We start from the raw sequence: 14,625 nt of genomic DNA, 5'->3' as shown, positions 1-14,625 counted from the left end.
CGGCGCGGGGAGGGCGCGCCCGGCCGCTGCGGCCTCTGCACCTGCCCCGCGGCGGCTGCAGGTAACCGGGGCGCTCGGGCGCGCGGCGCGGGGCCGCCCGCAGGGCTGGGGCGCCGCCGCCGGCCCCTCCGCTCCGGGGAGCGCTGCGCGGGCGGCGGGGAGCCTGGGGGGGCGCCCCGGGGCCCGCGTGCCTGTGGGCGCGGGGTGCGCGCGCGCTGGGGGCCGCGGGGGGCGCGCCCAGGTGCCAGGTGCCCGCCCGCCGCTTCCGCTTCCGCCGCGCAGCCCCCGCCCCCCGCGCCCCTCGCCGGCGCGCGACCAATCCGGGGCGCGCGTCGCCGCCGCGCCCCCTCCCCGCGCCGCGCCCGCGCCCCCGGCGCCTTCCCCGGCGGAGCGGCGGGCGGCGGGATGCGGGGCCGGCGCGGGCGCGAGGACATGGCCCTGGCGGACCTGGCGCGGCGGCTCGCCGCGGTCTCCGGGCGCGCTGGTAGGCGGAGCCCCCGGGCCCCGCGCCGTCGCCGGCGAGCCGGGGCTCCGCGACAGCCGCTCGCGCCGCGGGGCCGGGGTGGGGGCGGCGGGGCCGGGGTGGGGGGCGGCGGGGGCGGGGGCGCGCCGGGGGCGGCGGGGGCCGGGGGCGCCGGGGGGCCGGGGGGCCGGGGTGGGGGGCGGCGGGGCGCGGGCGGCGGGGCGCGGCGGGCGGGCGGGGCGCGGGCGCCCGAGGACAATGTGGCGGGGCTCGGGGCCGGGGGAACGGGGCGGCGGGCCCCGAGGGGAGGTCGGCGTTCCCGGGGCTCGCCCCGCCCGGCCCCGCGGCGGGTGTCGGGGGCGCGGGGCCGGCGCGCGCCCCTCCCCGCTCGCCCGGGGCCGCGCCCGGAGATGCCGCGACTCGCTGCCCGCGGCTCGGCCGCGCGCCCCGGGAGGGCGTCCCCGGGAGCCGCGCCCGGCCCTGCGTGAGGCGGGGCGCGTGCCGGGGCGCGTGCGGGGCGCGGGGACCCTCCGCGCGGGCCGGGCGATGTCACCCCGGCTGAGCAGCGGCGCCCCCGCCCCGCCCCGCGCGCCACCCCCCCCACCCCGCGCCCCGCAGCGCCGGCTCCTCCCCGCGGCCCACCTCGCCGGCCGGGTCGCGGGCAGCCGGGACCGCAGGGACCGCAGGCCGAACGCCGGTGCCTGCGCCGCGCCCGCCCGCCCGCCAGCCCCGGCGCGGGGGGGGGGGGTCCCCGCAGGGAGGGGCGCGGGCCGGGAAGGCCCCTCGGCCGCAGGGTGGTTCGGGGCTCGTGCGGGGCCGTTGGCGGCCGGCGGGGAGCGGGGAGCGGGGCGGGGCGGCCCCCAGGACGAAGCCTGGGCCCAGGGCCTGGGCCGCGCCCTCTGAGAGCCTCGAGGTCACCGCGGAGGCCGCGCCCCTCCGCGCCCCTCCGCGCCCCTCGGGCCGCCGCCTCGGGTCGCTGCCCGTGCAGGGCCGTGCAGGGCGCGGGCGTGTGGCCGGGGCGCGGCCTGGCCCTGACCCGCGCCCCAGCGCCAGGCGGTGCCTCTGCGGGCCGCGGCGGCCCCTCCCGGCGCTTCCACCCGGCGGCCTCGCCGCGGCCCGGGGACAGCCCGAGCCTCTCCCGGCAGCGGGACCCCGGCCCCGGGCCCTGACGCGGGCGCGCCCCAGCGGGATCTTCCTTCTTTCCCGCTTCCCGCGCCTGGGGCCACGCGCCCCCGACGCCCCCGGGGCTGAGGCCGGGGCACCCCGCGCTGTCCTGACCCCGCGTCGAACCGGAGCCGCTCGCTCGGGGCTCGTCTCTGCCGGGCCGGCCCCGCCCGCCGCCCCGGCCGCGCTCGGGTCCAGCCTCCGCGGAGGCGCTGCCGGCGCTGCGGGCCCTGATGGCGCCGCCGGCCCTGAGCGGGCCCCGGGCCTGGGCCGGCCGTGCCAGCGCCGCGCGGCCGCTGCGCGGAGGACCTGGAGGTCCGGGCGGGGAAGCTCGCGCTCCGGTGGGAAGTCCCACGCGAACGCCAGCGCTTTTGCTGTTTCCCTGAGAAGCCCCGGCGGCCTCCTGGGCGGCACCTCCAGCTCGCGCGGGTCCAGGCACCACAGCGGTTCCGTGGCGGGGTTCTCCCCTCGCGGGCGCGGTGTCCCCAGAGCAGGGGCGTCCTGCGCGTCGGGCAGCCGGCCTCTCACCTCCAGGCTCGGAGCTGCCCGTGGGGTGCCCGAGGCTGGCCTTCCCGCCGTCCCCGCGCCTCCGGTCTCGGCTGTCCGCGGCGGCCCGCGTCCCCCGACGGCGGTGTCTAAGCTCCGGGCGCCGCGGCCAGAGAGGCTCGGAGCGGCTTCGATCTCTGGTTTTGAGGACCTCCCCTTGCTGCCCGGCGCGGCTGCTTCTTGCAAACGCTCCGTGTGCGCTTGGGAAGAGCGCGGCGGGGCTCTGGGGTGCAGTACTCGGGGTGGCTGTCGCCCTGTCTGCTCTAGCGCCTCATCTGAGGCTGTTGCTTCCTCCGCCGTCCTTTGTGCTGTTGCTCCGTCCACTACTGCAAGTGACGTCTGAAAGCCCTGCGTGTCGTTGCGTGGTCATCAGCGTCTCCCTGCGAGTCTGGCCTCGCCTGTCTGCCTCGGCGCCGTCCGTCGCTCGGCGCGTGTCGCTTGTAAGGGCCCCGTCTTGTCGCGGCCTCGGCCCCCAGCTTGACGCGGCGGCCCTGCCGTCACCGCCGGCTTTGTTTGAAAATGTGCTTTACCCGCCGTACGCGCCGCTGTTACTGTTCTTCTGGGTGGTTGTTTGCAAGACTGTCTTCTCGCCTCTCGCCGGGATCCCGTGTCGCCCTTGCGAGCAGACGGGTTTTTGCAGACGGCAGGACGGTGTCGTGGGGAAGCCCCCGCCGCTGCTCTGTGCGGTGGGCTCGGGGGTCAGGCGGCTCACGCGCGGGGTGGTGATGGAGACGGAACTGTGCATCGCTGTGTTGTTAACTTTCTGCTTCTCAGGGTCTTTCTAGATCTCTGGCGGTCTCCTTTCACATTTTGTTCAGGCTCCATTTCCCCGTCTGGCGTGTCGCTTCCACTGACCGTGTTTGCGGTGCGTGACGGTCTACGTGGGGGGCGGGGGGCTGCTGTCGGGGCGGCCCGGCCTCCAGCTCGCTCTGATGGGCCCGGCGTCACGCCCGCTCCTCCGCGTTGAACGGCTGGGGTGTCCGTCGCTGCCGCCGTTTCCTGCTTGTGAAGGAAACCGTTCAGGGTCTGGCGGGAGCAGGGTTAGACCCGCGGAGGTTCCCGTGACCCCTTAGAGCTTCCTTCATCCGCCACGCCGTGTTGACAAATTCTTTCAGTTTTGCCTTTCGGTTCCAGAGCCCCTCCCTCCTCTCCCCCCTTGAATGCTAAGCTCGCAGCCCAGGGGACCCTGGGGTACCACTGTCTCTCCGCACGGACTTTGGGTGTGGGCAGCCCCGCTCTGCTTGCGGTGTTTCTGCTGAGAAGCCCGACGCCCGGCCGGCCGGCGCCCTGTCTTCTGTCCGTGGCGCGGCCCCCCGTGGCCGGCTCCCAGCGCCCGCCTTCTCGTGTCTGGGCAGATCTGCGGGTGTCGGCTCACCCGCATGCTTTGGGGCCCCTCGGACGGCTACATCTGGCTTGTTCCCAGGCTGAGGTGGTTTTCAGCCATTCCTTCTCTTTCAGGCCTCCTCATGGGGCCCCTGTCGTACTGGGGCCCGAAGGGCTACCCCGAGGAGTCTTACGCTATTTTTGCTTTTTATTTATTTATTTTTTAAGATTATTTACTTTTATACAAGATCCGGGGTGCAGGCCAGAGGTGCGGGGGTGAGAGGACTCATCAGAGACAGAGCGGGGAGCAGAACAGGCAGACTGACGAAATCCATGCTGAGGGGCGCAGCGGGGAGACCGGAGAGGTCTGCTGCAGCATGTGGGACCCTCGCCGGCCGGCCGGATCAAACCCGCGCTGCAGAGGCTGCGGGCAGCGTCACAGTGCGGGGTCAACCGCCTGCGCCACCAGGGAGGCCCTATTTTCGCTTTTTAAATTCCTGTCCTCTGTGGCGCTCTGTCTGCAGGTGTCCGGCTGCTGAGCTCCTTCTCCCGGCTGTGGGGCGTGGCTGCTGGCGAGGCCTGTGCGCGCCCTTAACTCGGCTGTTCGCCCCTAACTGTTCCTTGTAGACGTGGCCGCCTCTGCCTTCTGCCTTTACCTCGTGGCTGTTTTGTGTCCTCGGGGTGTTTCCCTTCGCTCCCCAGCTCTGGGGCCCCCGCAGGCGTGCTCGGGCTCTGCTGGACCGAGGCTCTTTGGGGGTGCTCCGGCACTTGTGACGTGTCCCCCCATCCCCTCGTGGCTGCTTTCCGGGGCTGTGATCAGTGAGAGGCTCAGGTGCTACCGCCCCTGCTGAAGCCGTCAGAGGCTGGGCACTGGCACGGGGCCATGGCAGAAAGAGACGGGCAGAAGGGTGCCAGCGGGTCTGCGCGTGAGTGTGAGGGGTTCAGGCTTCCTGCCATGAGCTGGAGATCCACAGTGACGCCCTCCTAGGCCTGCTCCCCAGCCTAGTGTCTTGTGCGGTCTCGTGCCCCCTTCCTCGCTAAGCTGTTTTCAAGCACTGGGTGTGACGCTGGCACAGGTGGTGGCTCCGGGGACACAGGCTGGGGCTGTCCTCGTTTCTTTTCCAGCACAGACCCTCCTCCTGCACCCAGAGCCTCTGCACCCAGGGCCTCTGCACCCAGGGCCTCCGCACCCGTCCTTGACGCTGAGCGCGGGCTCACCCACAGGGACGGGTCAGCGAGAACCAGGGCTCATTGGCCAGTGGAAAATCCCACGGTGTGTTCCAGAGGTTTGCTCCCCCAAGTACATCCAAGAGAGGAAAGGCAGGTGTGGGTGGGGCCCCCATATCAGAACCGGGCTCTGGAGCCCTGGGTCTGTGGCGCCAGCGGCCTGGCCCTGCTGGGGTCCTGCCAGGCTCTGGCCAGTTCTCAGGGCTCTCTGCGTCATTTGGGGGGGAGGGGCAGAGCCGGGCTGGGCCCCAGAGCGGTGGCCTCATGGACACGGAGCAGCCTCTGTCCTGCTGAACCCGGCTGACCCGGAGGCTCGGGCCGGAGCGGCGCCTGGCAGCCAGGCAGACGCACAGCTGTTTCCTCCTGACGGGGGGCGCCCCCGGCCCTGCCCGCCCAGCGTGGGCCCTGGGCCGCGCGTGCTGCGGGTCTCGGTCGCGCCCGGGGCTGCTGGCGGCGCCCAGGTGGAGGCGGCCAGCGGGTGCCCAGTGCGGGCGGGCAGGGCAGGAAGCAGGGGGGCCCCCACAGGCCAGCGGGGGTCCTGGCCCAGGCGACGCCCCCGCTTCCTCCCGAGCTGGACGGGCGCGGAACTCCCCCGCCTGCAGCCGCTCCGCCCTTCCTCCGCCTCGGGGTTGTTTGAACTCGAGACTTCCTGAGCGCGGAGGTGTCTCTGGCCTGGCCCCGAGCTGCGGCAGCGCAGACCCTCGCCGGGAAGGAAACACCCGGGCCTTGAAAATAGGCCGCGGCCGCGCCTGGCCCGGGCTCCGGGGCGGCGCCCTCTCGGCTGGCCGCACGGGTGTGAGGCCGGAGCCGAGCGGGCGCCCTGGGGCCGGGGCCACCTCGGCCTCCCCGACTGGCCGTGTCCAGCTCCGGGGGCAGCTCCGCGCTCCCACCCCAGCTGTGGGCGCCCCCGGCCTGTCTGGCCCGCGCACTGCCCCTCGCTCGCGTCCCCGCAGCCCGGGCCATCCCCGTGGCCTGGACCCCGACCCTGCCGAGCGCGATGGCTGAGATGGCTGCGGCGCGGGCCCCCCAGCGCCGGCTCTGGCTGATGCCCAGGAGGCGCCGCGGGGCCGGGAGGCGCCCCCCGAGGGCTGAGGCAGGTGAGGCGGGCCGGGTGGGGGCTGCCGGTGTCCGCCCAGCGGCCCAGGGGTGGAGCCCGGGGCTGCTTTGCCTGCTTCGGGGAACCTGGGCCGGAGGCTCGGCCGGGGCTGGGCGAGGGCCCGGAGGGGCGGCCCGGCCTCTGGTTGGAGGCCCTGGCCGTGCCCACGGTCAGCTCAGAGGAGCGTCCCGGCCTCGTCCTCCACCCCGCCCGCCCCCCTGCCAGGCCTGTGTGCCCGGCGCCTGCCCAGGGGCCGTCCTTGCCGTGGGCAGCGTTTGGGCATTTGCTTGGCCAGACGCGCGATTTTGAGTCTTGCAGGCTTCAAGCCAGGTTGTTTTTTCAAAGATTTATTTTATTTATTTATGCATCCAAGAGCTGGGGTGCAGTCCAGAGGACTCCCCAGAGTCAGAGTGGGGAGCAGAACAGGCGGATCCACTGAAATCCACTGCTGGGGGGAGCAGCGGGGAGACAGGCGGGGTCTGCTGCGCCACGGGGGTAGCTCCCTGGCTGGGTATGGACTCAGGCCGCAGTGGCTGGGACAGCTTCACTGTGAGACTCACCCCTGCGCCACCAGGGAGGCCCTCAAGTCAGGCTTTACAGCTGATTTCCACTCCGAGAGGGTGGTCTGGGGAGAGGAGCTTGCCGCTGCCCGCGCTCCTCTCCCAGAGCGGCTCCCGCTACCCTGGCTCCAGCTGCCCGATGTCTGCAGCGAGTGTGGCGCTGGGAGAGCAGGCCAGAGCCAGGCCCTCGTCCCTGCGGACCGGGGCCACAGCCCCGCTGTCTGGGGAGGCTGAGCGCCCAGGGCCCCATCTGGAAGGGCTGCGAGGCACTGGCAGCCCCCACCCCTGCGCCATCAAGAGGCGGCCCGTGCCTGCCACACCGCGGGTGTGGGGACACAGTGGCCGTGTCTCCCTCGGGGACACAGGCGGGCGCTGTGGCTCCCAAGTGGGTGGGAGGGACGGCCCTGTCTGTCCTGCACAGAAGCAGCCGTCAGAGCAGCCCGGCCGACGGCAGGCGCAAGCTGCTACCTGCTCTCTTGAGGGAGGTTCTGGGTTTCAAGCAGGAAAGTGGCTGCACGTTGAATTCAGATTTTTTCTGGAAGCAGCTTGCAGGTCGGCTGGACAATTTGAAGCAAAACCAGACGTCACTAGAAGGAGCAGATAAATACATTTGAGGCACATTCACTGTAAATCAACACAAAATCTCCTTTGAGCTTCCTGGTAGTAAATGCAAAAAGGGAAAGTATTTGGACAGAGCGTCATGTCTGCCCGGTTCCTCCTCCCCACCCAGGCCGTCTCCCTTGGCAGTTGTACCCTGCAGTCACCCAGGCCCAGAGTCTGCCACGTGACCCCTGGGGGCATCTGTGCCCTGGCCCAGAGCCGGAGGGAGAGGCCCTGGGCACGAGCACTTGGGAGGAGACAGCACCGGCGCCCGTCGGGCCCTGCCCAGGCCTTTCTGGTGCAGGGTCACATCCGGGAGCTGCAGGGTCTGGGACCGGCGAGAGCGGGGCGTGGGGACCGGGGGGAATGGTGGGCCAGCGCTTTTCTGCCGTGCGTTTGTTGAGTGGGCAGCACGGGCCCTGGCAGGCTCGCTGTGGGGCTTGAGTCAGCTTGTGGGTGGCAAGCTTTGAGGGCCGAAGGAATCTGCTGTTGTCCAGGAGGCAGTTTGGTGGGCGTCACTGCTTCTGCTTCCCACCCCCCACGCCCCGTCACCCCAGGCCAGGGAAGGGGCCGCCTTTTTGGGGCCCCAGAGCTGGGGTCTCTGAGGGGTTCCTTCACCCGGCCCCACCCTCAGAGCCCCACGGGTCCAAGCAGCTTGGACTGGTCGGGGGGCGAGCTGGCCCAGCAGATGGGGTGCCAATGCTGCTGCCGCCTTGAACTCTGAGCACAGCATGGGGGCCTATCCAGACCCCGTGGCGGGGCACGGGCTGGCATGGCCGTGACGTAGGTACTGCGGGGGGGGGGGGCCTGGGCTCTGGGAGCCCCCAGGGGCACCTTAACGTGGATGAAGAGCGCGAGGGGCCTCCCGCCCTGTCCCCGACTCCCAGACGTGCCTCCACCTGCAGTTTCCGGCGTCTCACCTGCCCGGAGCCCAGCTGGGGAAGGGGCGTGCAGGCCGGGTGCACTCGGGGCTCATGGCCCCCCCGTGAGCGGGCCCCGTGGCTTTGGGCCTCTGTCGTGGGGCGGGGGTCCTGGTGCCGTGGCAGGCTGCCCCCCAGGCCGCCCCCCGCCCCCGCCCCGGCCAACAGCTGGCGGCCGACTGTGTACACAGCGGGCGGAGCGGAGCCGCGGCCTGGGAGTGACCGCCGCTGGATGCCTCATCCTGGTCTCTGGGAGGCGAAGCCGAGGCGCTGGCCCTCGCGCGGAAGGAGGGGGCAAAGTCCGCGCGGGAGGGAACGGGCCATGCGGCCACAGGGTGGCCGGGGCCGGGCGGCAGCCATGGGGGACGGCCGTGCGGCCCGCATCTCCGTGGCGGAGATGAAGCGCTACTTCCTCTACTCGGAGTGGTGCTCCTGGCTGCTCTCTGCCGCCGAGGGTGAGTCGGCGCAGCCCCGGGAGGGCGGCCCCTGGGCTGGCCCGGGTGGCGGGCGGGGCGGGCTTCCCGGAGCAGCAGCCCTGGCCGCGGTGCCGGATCACCTGCAGGCTCCCGCCTGGTGCCTCCCTCACCCCGGAGCCGGCCGGGGCTCTCCTGGCCTGGGGCAGGCTGAGCCCCCGTGGAGAGGCTGAGGGCCTCGCAGCCTGGCCGGGCGCCGGCCGTCTCCCCAGTGGCGACCGGAGCGGTCGGCGGGTGTGGGGACGCAGGGAAGAGTGTGCTGGGCAGGGCCTGGGCCGAGCGGGGTGGAGGAGGGGAGGTGGCGGGGGCGGAGGACGGTCCCGCAGCCCCGGGCGGAACGGTCAGGGAAGTGGCGGCCTGGCCTCAGGCGCCCGCCCGGCGTCTGTCTGTCCGTCTGGCCCTCTGTCCCTCGGCTGCACACCTTCTCTCGGGCAGGAAGCACCGACCCACCGCTGCCGGGACAGCCCTCGCCCTATGGTGCTGACCACAGGAACTGTGTCAGGTCCGGCCCCTCAGCCACGAGCTGACCACTTGGGTCAGCTGCGTGCCATGGCGGCGGGGCATGGGGTGGGTGGGCCAGGAGGCCCCCGCACCTCTTCGGATGGTGGGTCAGAGGAGGAGCCGCCGTCCGCGGCCGGTGCTGTGCTGTTGGTGGCACATGAGCCGGAGCTTGGGGGCCACCGCCCTGGGCCTGGAACATCGGTGGGCGGCACGAGGTGCCCGGGGCAAGAGCTGCGGGAGCGGCCGGCCCCCAGCAGGAGGCCCCATCCCGCTGTGTACAAGTGGCCACGGCTGGGCCTCCTAGGGCGCCCCTCGGCTGCTGTGGGGGAAATCTCGGGGTGAGCGGGAGGTGCGGGGTGAGAGGAGCCGCCGGAAACAGTGGAGGGCAGAAAGGCCCCGGCTGCAGGGCGCTGTCTGGCCCCAGGCGGGTCGAGGCTGTTTTATACTGTTTTGGGGGCTTTTTAACTTGGGGCGCCATTTGCACCAGGTACCTGCTGGGAGGTCTGGTCTGGAACTGGCCCCTCAGTGTGTCCTGGCCCCACTTCTGCGTCCCAGGCTGGGCCAGCTTTTCCGGCCAGGGCAGACGGATCCCCGCCATCCCAGCAGCCCCCTCCAGCACCCACCTACTGCCCCACCCTGCCCGCTGGGCACCCTGAGGCTGTTCACAGTCAGGTGCGTCCGCCATGGCCCTGGGCTGGAGGCTGGCACCCCACAGCCGGCTCTGGGCTGCAGCCTGAGAGAGGCCTGGGGCCTCACTGCCCGAGCCCCACGCAAGTGTGTGGGGAGACGGAGTTCACGCCTGCAGCTGGGCCCAGGAGGCAGGCACACCCACCCCGGGCAGGTGGGGCATTGGCCCCCTCTTCCCCCACAGGTGTGGGGCCAGCCTGGGGGCTCCAATGCTCCCACAGCCAGAGGCGCCCGGCGTGCCAGCTCGCAGGGTGGCGTGCCTGTGGTCACTGGGCTGTGGGTCCCTGCCCTGGCTTCCGCCCTCTGCGGGCCTCAAGCAGCGCCCTAGGAGCTTGTTAGCACCTCAGCGCAGCCCCAGGTCTAAGGCTGCCTTAACAAGCTCCCCCGGGTCCCCCGCCAGCTCAGAACCCCCATCGCATGCTGTGCGGGCCCTGCAGCCCGCCGGGCACTGGCGGCTGGCACGGAGGAGCCCCTAGCCTGCTGGCCGGCAGATGGACGGGGCCACGGCCACGGGAATTGCCACGCAGCTGCCGTGTCTGGTTGTGGGTCTGGGGGCTGCCTGGGGCGGGCAGGACCCGGTGCTCAGGTGCAGGGAGGGGCCCAGGCGGAGCCAGGGACCTGTGGGCGTGTGCACGAGGAGGCTGGGCTGCCACCGGGCTGAGGCGGGCGCCGGGGCCCAGGGAGGAGTGGGCAGGGCCCTCCGAGGTCCATGTGAAGATGCTGCAGCTCGCCATGCACCCCACCACGCTCCCCCCACTCGGTCCAGCCTCTTCCTGATGCACTCGCGGCCACAGGGCTGCACGGGGCTGGGACTCCCCTGAACACCCATGGGCTTCCTGCCGGGCATGAGGCCTAGGTGAGGGCCGGGCGGGCGCTGGGCGTGGTGGTTCCCGTGGAGCCTGCGGAGGTCCTCCAGGTGGGGCCGCCAACCCGTGGTCCCGGCCCCGGCCAAAGGCCCTGATCCCTGCAGGCTCTTTGTTCTGGCTGAGGCTGGCAGCGGCGCGGTGGGGGGTGGGCAGGCAGTGGGAGGACGGCCTGACCGACTGCAGCCGGCGCTGCCCACGCCCAGGAAGGGCTCATGCGGCAGGAGGCATGGTGTGGCCGCTGTGCAGGTGGGCGCCCCTCTGGGGGCTTATTGCCGTGCCTTGGTCACCAGGTGTGTGTCCAGGTGCGACCCAGGGCAGGTCCTGGACAGGCCGTCCGCCCCAGGCTTGGTGGGGGCAACTTCCGGTGTGGAGGGTCCGGTTCTGAAGCCTTTGTCCAGATGGTGGGGGCCGCTGCCAAGGCCCACGGAGGCTGTGTCCAGTGAGCACCTTGTCAGCGGTGCGAAACCCGAGCTGTTCGGTGGCAACACCTGGACACTCCCCAGAGTGGGGAGCCCCAGGGTGGGTGACACCCCCAGAGCTGGGGAGCCCCAGGGCCAGGTGCAGCATGATCTCGGGGCTCTGTAAGTGTGGGCGGTGCTGGTGCGGGGATGGGGTTGGCTCGGCATGAGGCTCAGATCTCAGACTAACCTGGCCCCGAGGAGCCAGTCCCCGGGGAGGCTGCTGGGACACAGAGGCGTCAGCGCCCGCCCCGGGAGGCCGCCTGCCCCGCCCACTCCGAGGCCCGGCCCCCAGCAGCGGCTCTAGCTCCGGCCCCAGGCTCCCCCCAGGCCTTGCGGTCTCCTCTAGGCCATGTGTCGCGCGGGCTCTCCCTGTCCCGGGGCCAGTGGCTGCGTCTCTGTTCTCTGCTCAAGCTGGGGCAGGAGCCGGCGGGAGCGCCGGGGGCCACGCCAGAACCCGGCACATGGGCCTCCCGGGCCAGAGTCTCCCCACACCCCTCCCCCAACCCTCCCTCCTCCACCCTCCCTCCATCTCTGTCCCCTCATGCGCCGCCCGGACCCCACGGAGCAGACCAGCCCGGCTGAGGGAGGTGGATCTCTCGCAGAAACGCCCCTCTCGGACCTTCCACCCCGCCGCTCCTTTCCGTCTGCGACAACACGTCCCGGGCCAGCCGCTTGCTCCGGCCCCCTGGGACCCCGGCTGGGACGCCAGTGGGCAGGATGGGCCCCCCAGGGTCTTGTCCTGCTCCTGGCTGCTGCCCCCAGGCAGGCCCAGATCCAGTGCCCACAGCTGCACCCCCTCGCCGCATGCCCCGCGCCCGCTCAGGGGAGCCGCTGCGCTTGGTGTCAGCCAGGCTTGCAGCCCAGACGTGACCTGCCCCGCATGTATTTGGGGCGCAGACCCCCGCCTGCATGTCTAGGGATGTGGCAGGCCCCTCCCGGCAGGCATTCCCCCGGCAGTGGGGGGCGGCGGGGCAGGCGCCGGACGCCCCGGACATGGTGGGGCCTCAGGGGGTGTCCTGCAGGGCTGTGTGCGGCGCCGGCCCCCCCGGCCGTGTCCAGCTCCCAGCACCCGCAGGACCCTCGCCCTCCCCTGCAGCCGCCTGTCGTGGGTCCCTGTTGCGGCCGCTGCGCTTGGAAGCCCCCTCTGCACAGGGACGGGCTCACGCTGTGCTGTGCTGCCCGGTGACCCGTCTGCTCTCCTGCAGATGAGATCATGCACCAGGACGTGACCCCGCTGTGCGCGGCCGACATCCAGGACCAGCTGAAGAAGCGCTTCGCCTACCTGTCAGGTGAGCCGGGGCCGCGGCCGGCAGGGAGGGGGCGCCCAGGCTGGCCTGGCCTTCCTGGTCTCTGGCCAAGGCCGTCCGCCCTCGTGTGGGGGCCTGGAGCAGCCATGGACGCGGCCTGCCTTGGGCTCAGTCAGGGACCAAGGCCGTGGCTTGCTCATGCTGGAGGCCAGTCGGGGCCTGGCTAGCTCGGCCCCAGCACTCAAGGCTTCAGGCTCCCGGGGTCTAGCTGTTCCTCCCGCGGCACATCAAGGGGAGGCCTGGGCAGGCTCGTCCTGCAGCATCCAGGCTTCTGCGCCTGTCCTCTGGAGGAGGCCTGGACTGCAGCCCCCGGTGGCCATGCCTCCCCAGGTCCAGGCCTGGCCGGCCGCCTGGGCACCCGGCTGTGGCCAGCGCTGGCGCGTCTGGCATCGCCCTGCAGTGCTGTCAGGTAACTGACTCTTCCCGGGAGTCCCATCCTCAGGCTGGCGCGCAGGGTCAGCTGAGGCCGCCCACTTTGCCCGTGAGGCCTTGACTCCAGCGGAGGGGACTGGCCTGTGCCTGGGGAGCCGCCGACATGCATGGGGGCCGGGCCGCAAGGGTGAGAGCTCCAGGCGGCCAGCACTGAGGCCCATCCTGGCAGGCTCCCAGTCCAGCCTCCCTCCAGGCCCCCCACAGCCTCGCCCACCCTGGCTCGCTGCTCTGCGGGGTGAGGAGCCCCACACTGCAGCGCCTCATTCCCTGTCCCGTCCCACCATGTGGGGCTCCAGGCAGCCAGGCTGCCATGGCCACTTCCCAGGGACCCTGCCCTGTGGTGGGACCGTCTGAGGACTGGGTGGAGGGGCCCACGGGTGCCCGGACACACAGCTGTGTCCTAGCTGCCCGCATGCAGCCCCACAAGCCGCTTTGCTTGTTCACTGTCCTCGGGACTCAGGAGGCCTGGGGAGTTGGCTCCTGCCCTGGGGCTGGCTGTCTCGGGCGGCACCCCCTCAGGCTAGCTGGATTGGCAGGGGCATCCATCCCCCTCCGAATCTCAGGCCCCTGCGAGGGGCTAGTCCCCGTTCCTAGCGGCCGTGGTGGCCACAGGGCCGCTGCAGCCTGTGATGGCCAGTGTCCAGGAGACCGCTTCTGGCTCCGGGGGTCCCCTGTGGCTCCAGCGCAGCCCGGGGTCTGGCGGCGTCACTCCTGCTGCAGCTGAGGGGTCAGCACAGGCATCCAGGAGGACTCGGGCCAGGCAGGGAGGGTCAGGCTCCGGGTTGGAGAGGCGCACTGCCAGCCGCTGACCCTGCCAGCCCGGGCGCTGCCTCCATTCCTGGTGCCGCTTCCGCAGGTTGTCTGGGGTCAGCCAGCCTTGGGGCGGCGCCGCTGCTGCCTGCCTGCTGCCGGGTCTTGGCTGGTCCTCCCTGCAAGGGCCCCTCTGCCACCCGTCCCCTCCCCTCCCGCCGTGGGACTGGGGCTCGCCCTGGGCAGCTGGTCCATAAAGCAGGTGCCTGCTCAGGCCCCCGACGTGGCCTCAGGCTGCAGGGAAACGCAGAGCGGCCTGGAAGGCGCGCAGGCCCGTGGCTGCCCACCCCGGAGAGGCAGTTGAGGTGACTGCGCTCTGCCCAGACGCCCCGCACCCGTGCGCCTCTCGTCGGACTCAGGCCAGGGACTCCCTTGCAGGGAGGACTCGGCCTGTCTGGAGCCTCTCGCGCCCCGTTGGGGCGGGCCTGGGCTGGGTGGGGGCGGGGCTAGTTGGGCAGGGGCGGAGCTGCTGGGGGGCTGGCGACTGGGCTGGGGCTGGGTGGGGGTGAGGCTAGCTGGGCAGGGCAGGGTGGGGGCGGGCGGCGCCCTGGCAGGGCCGGGTGGGCCGCCCCTCAGGCCCTGAGACCTCGCTCTCCGCAGGCGGGCGCGGGCAGGACGGCAGCCCGGTCATCACCTTCCCCGACTACCCCGCCTTCAGCGAGGTCGCCGACAAGGAGTTCCAGAACGTGCTGACCTACCTGACCAGCATCCCCAGGTACGCGCTGCCGCGGCCCTGCGGGGGCCTCAATGACCCCGGCCGCTGGGGCGGACGGCAGGGCTCAGGCTGTGCCCCTGGGGCTGCCCGCCGGGGACACCGCCTGGTGACCAACGCCACCACCCTGCAGCCGCCTTGGCGCGGGTGGTTGGGACGTCGGGGCGTGCAGTTAGGACACGAGGGGAGGAGAGACCAGCCGAGACGGGGGAGCTCACCTGGCAGTGGGGGTGGGGATGCCGAGCACTGGGCGGTCCTCACAGGACACAGCTGCTTGGGCTGAGGCCCTCTCTGTCCACCCGCAGAGGACAGGGCCTCCAGCAGCTTGAGCTCCCAGACCCCCTGGGGCTGGGGCCTTGGACTCATGGCCAGCACTGAGTCACCAGCCCTGGCTTTTCCTGAGAAGCTGTCTTGCCGCCCGGGCCTTAATTGGCTGTGGGGACCCGCTGGCCTTGCGTGCCCCGGAGGACAATCCCA

General features: G+C 72.2%; 1 protein-coding gene across 1 annotated transcript in view; it reads left to right on the top strand.

Annotated features, from left to right (window-relative positions):
- Window positions 1-449: 449 nt before the first annotated feature.
- The window catches only part of MCF2L (MCF.2 cell line derived transforming sequence like), a 35,526-nt gene continuing 21,350 nt past the window's right edge, over window positions 450-14,625 (top strand). Inside the window, exons 1-3 of the mRNA XM_037528674.2 lie at window positions 450-484; window positions 12,093-12,176; window positions 14,037-14,151. Coding sequence (XP_037384571.1) covers window positions 12,101-12,176; window positions 14,037-14,151 — 191 coding nt within the window. The 5' untranslated portion in view covers window positions 450-484; window positions 12,093-12,100. The remainder of the gene's footprint in view (window positions 485-12,092; window positions 12,177-14,036; window positions 14,152-14,625) is intronic.

This window comes from Talpa occidentalis, unplaced genomic scaffold, assembly GCF_014898055.3.
Source record: "Talpa occidentalis isolate TD23 unplaced genomic scaffold, MPIMG_talOcc4v2.1 talOcc4.5, whole genome shotgun sequence".
Taxonomy (NCBI): domain Eukaryota; kingdom Metazoa; phylum Chordata; class Mammalia; order Eulipotyphla; family Talpidae; genus Talpa; species Talpa occidentalis.
This window is presented reverse-complemented; position numbering and strand designations above follow the sequence as displayed.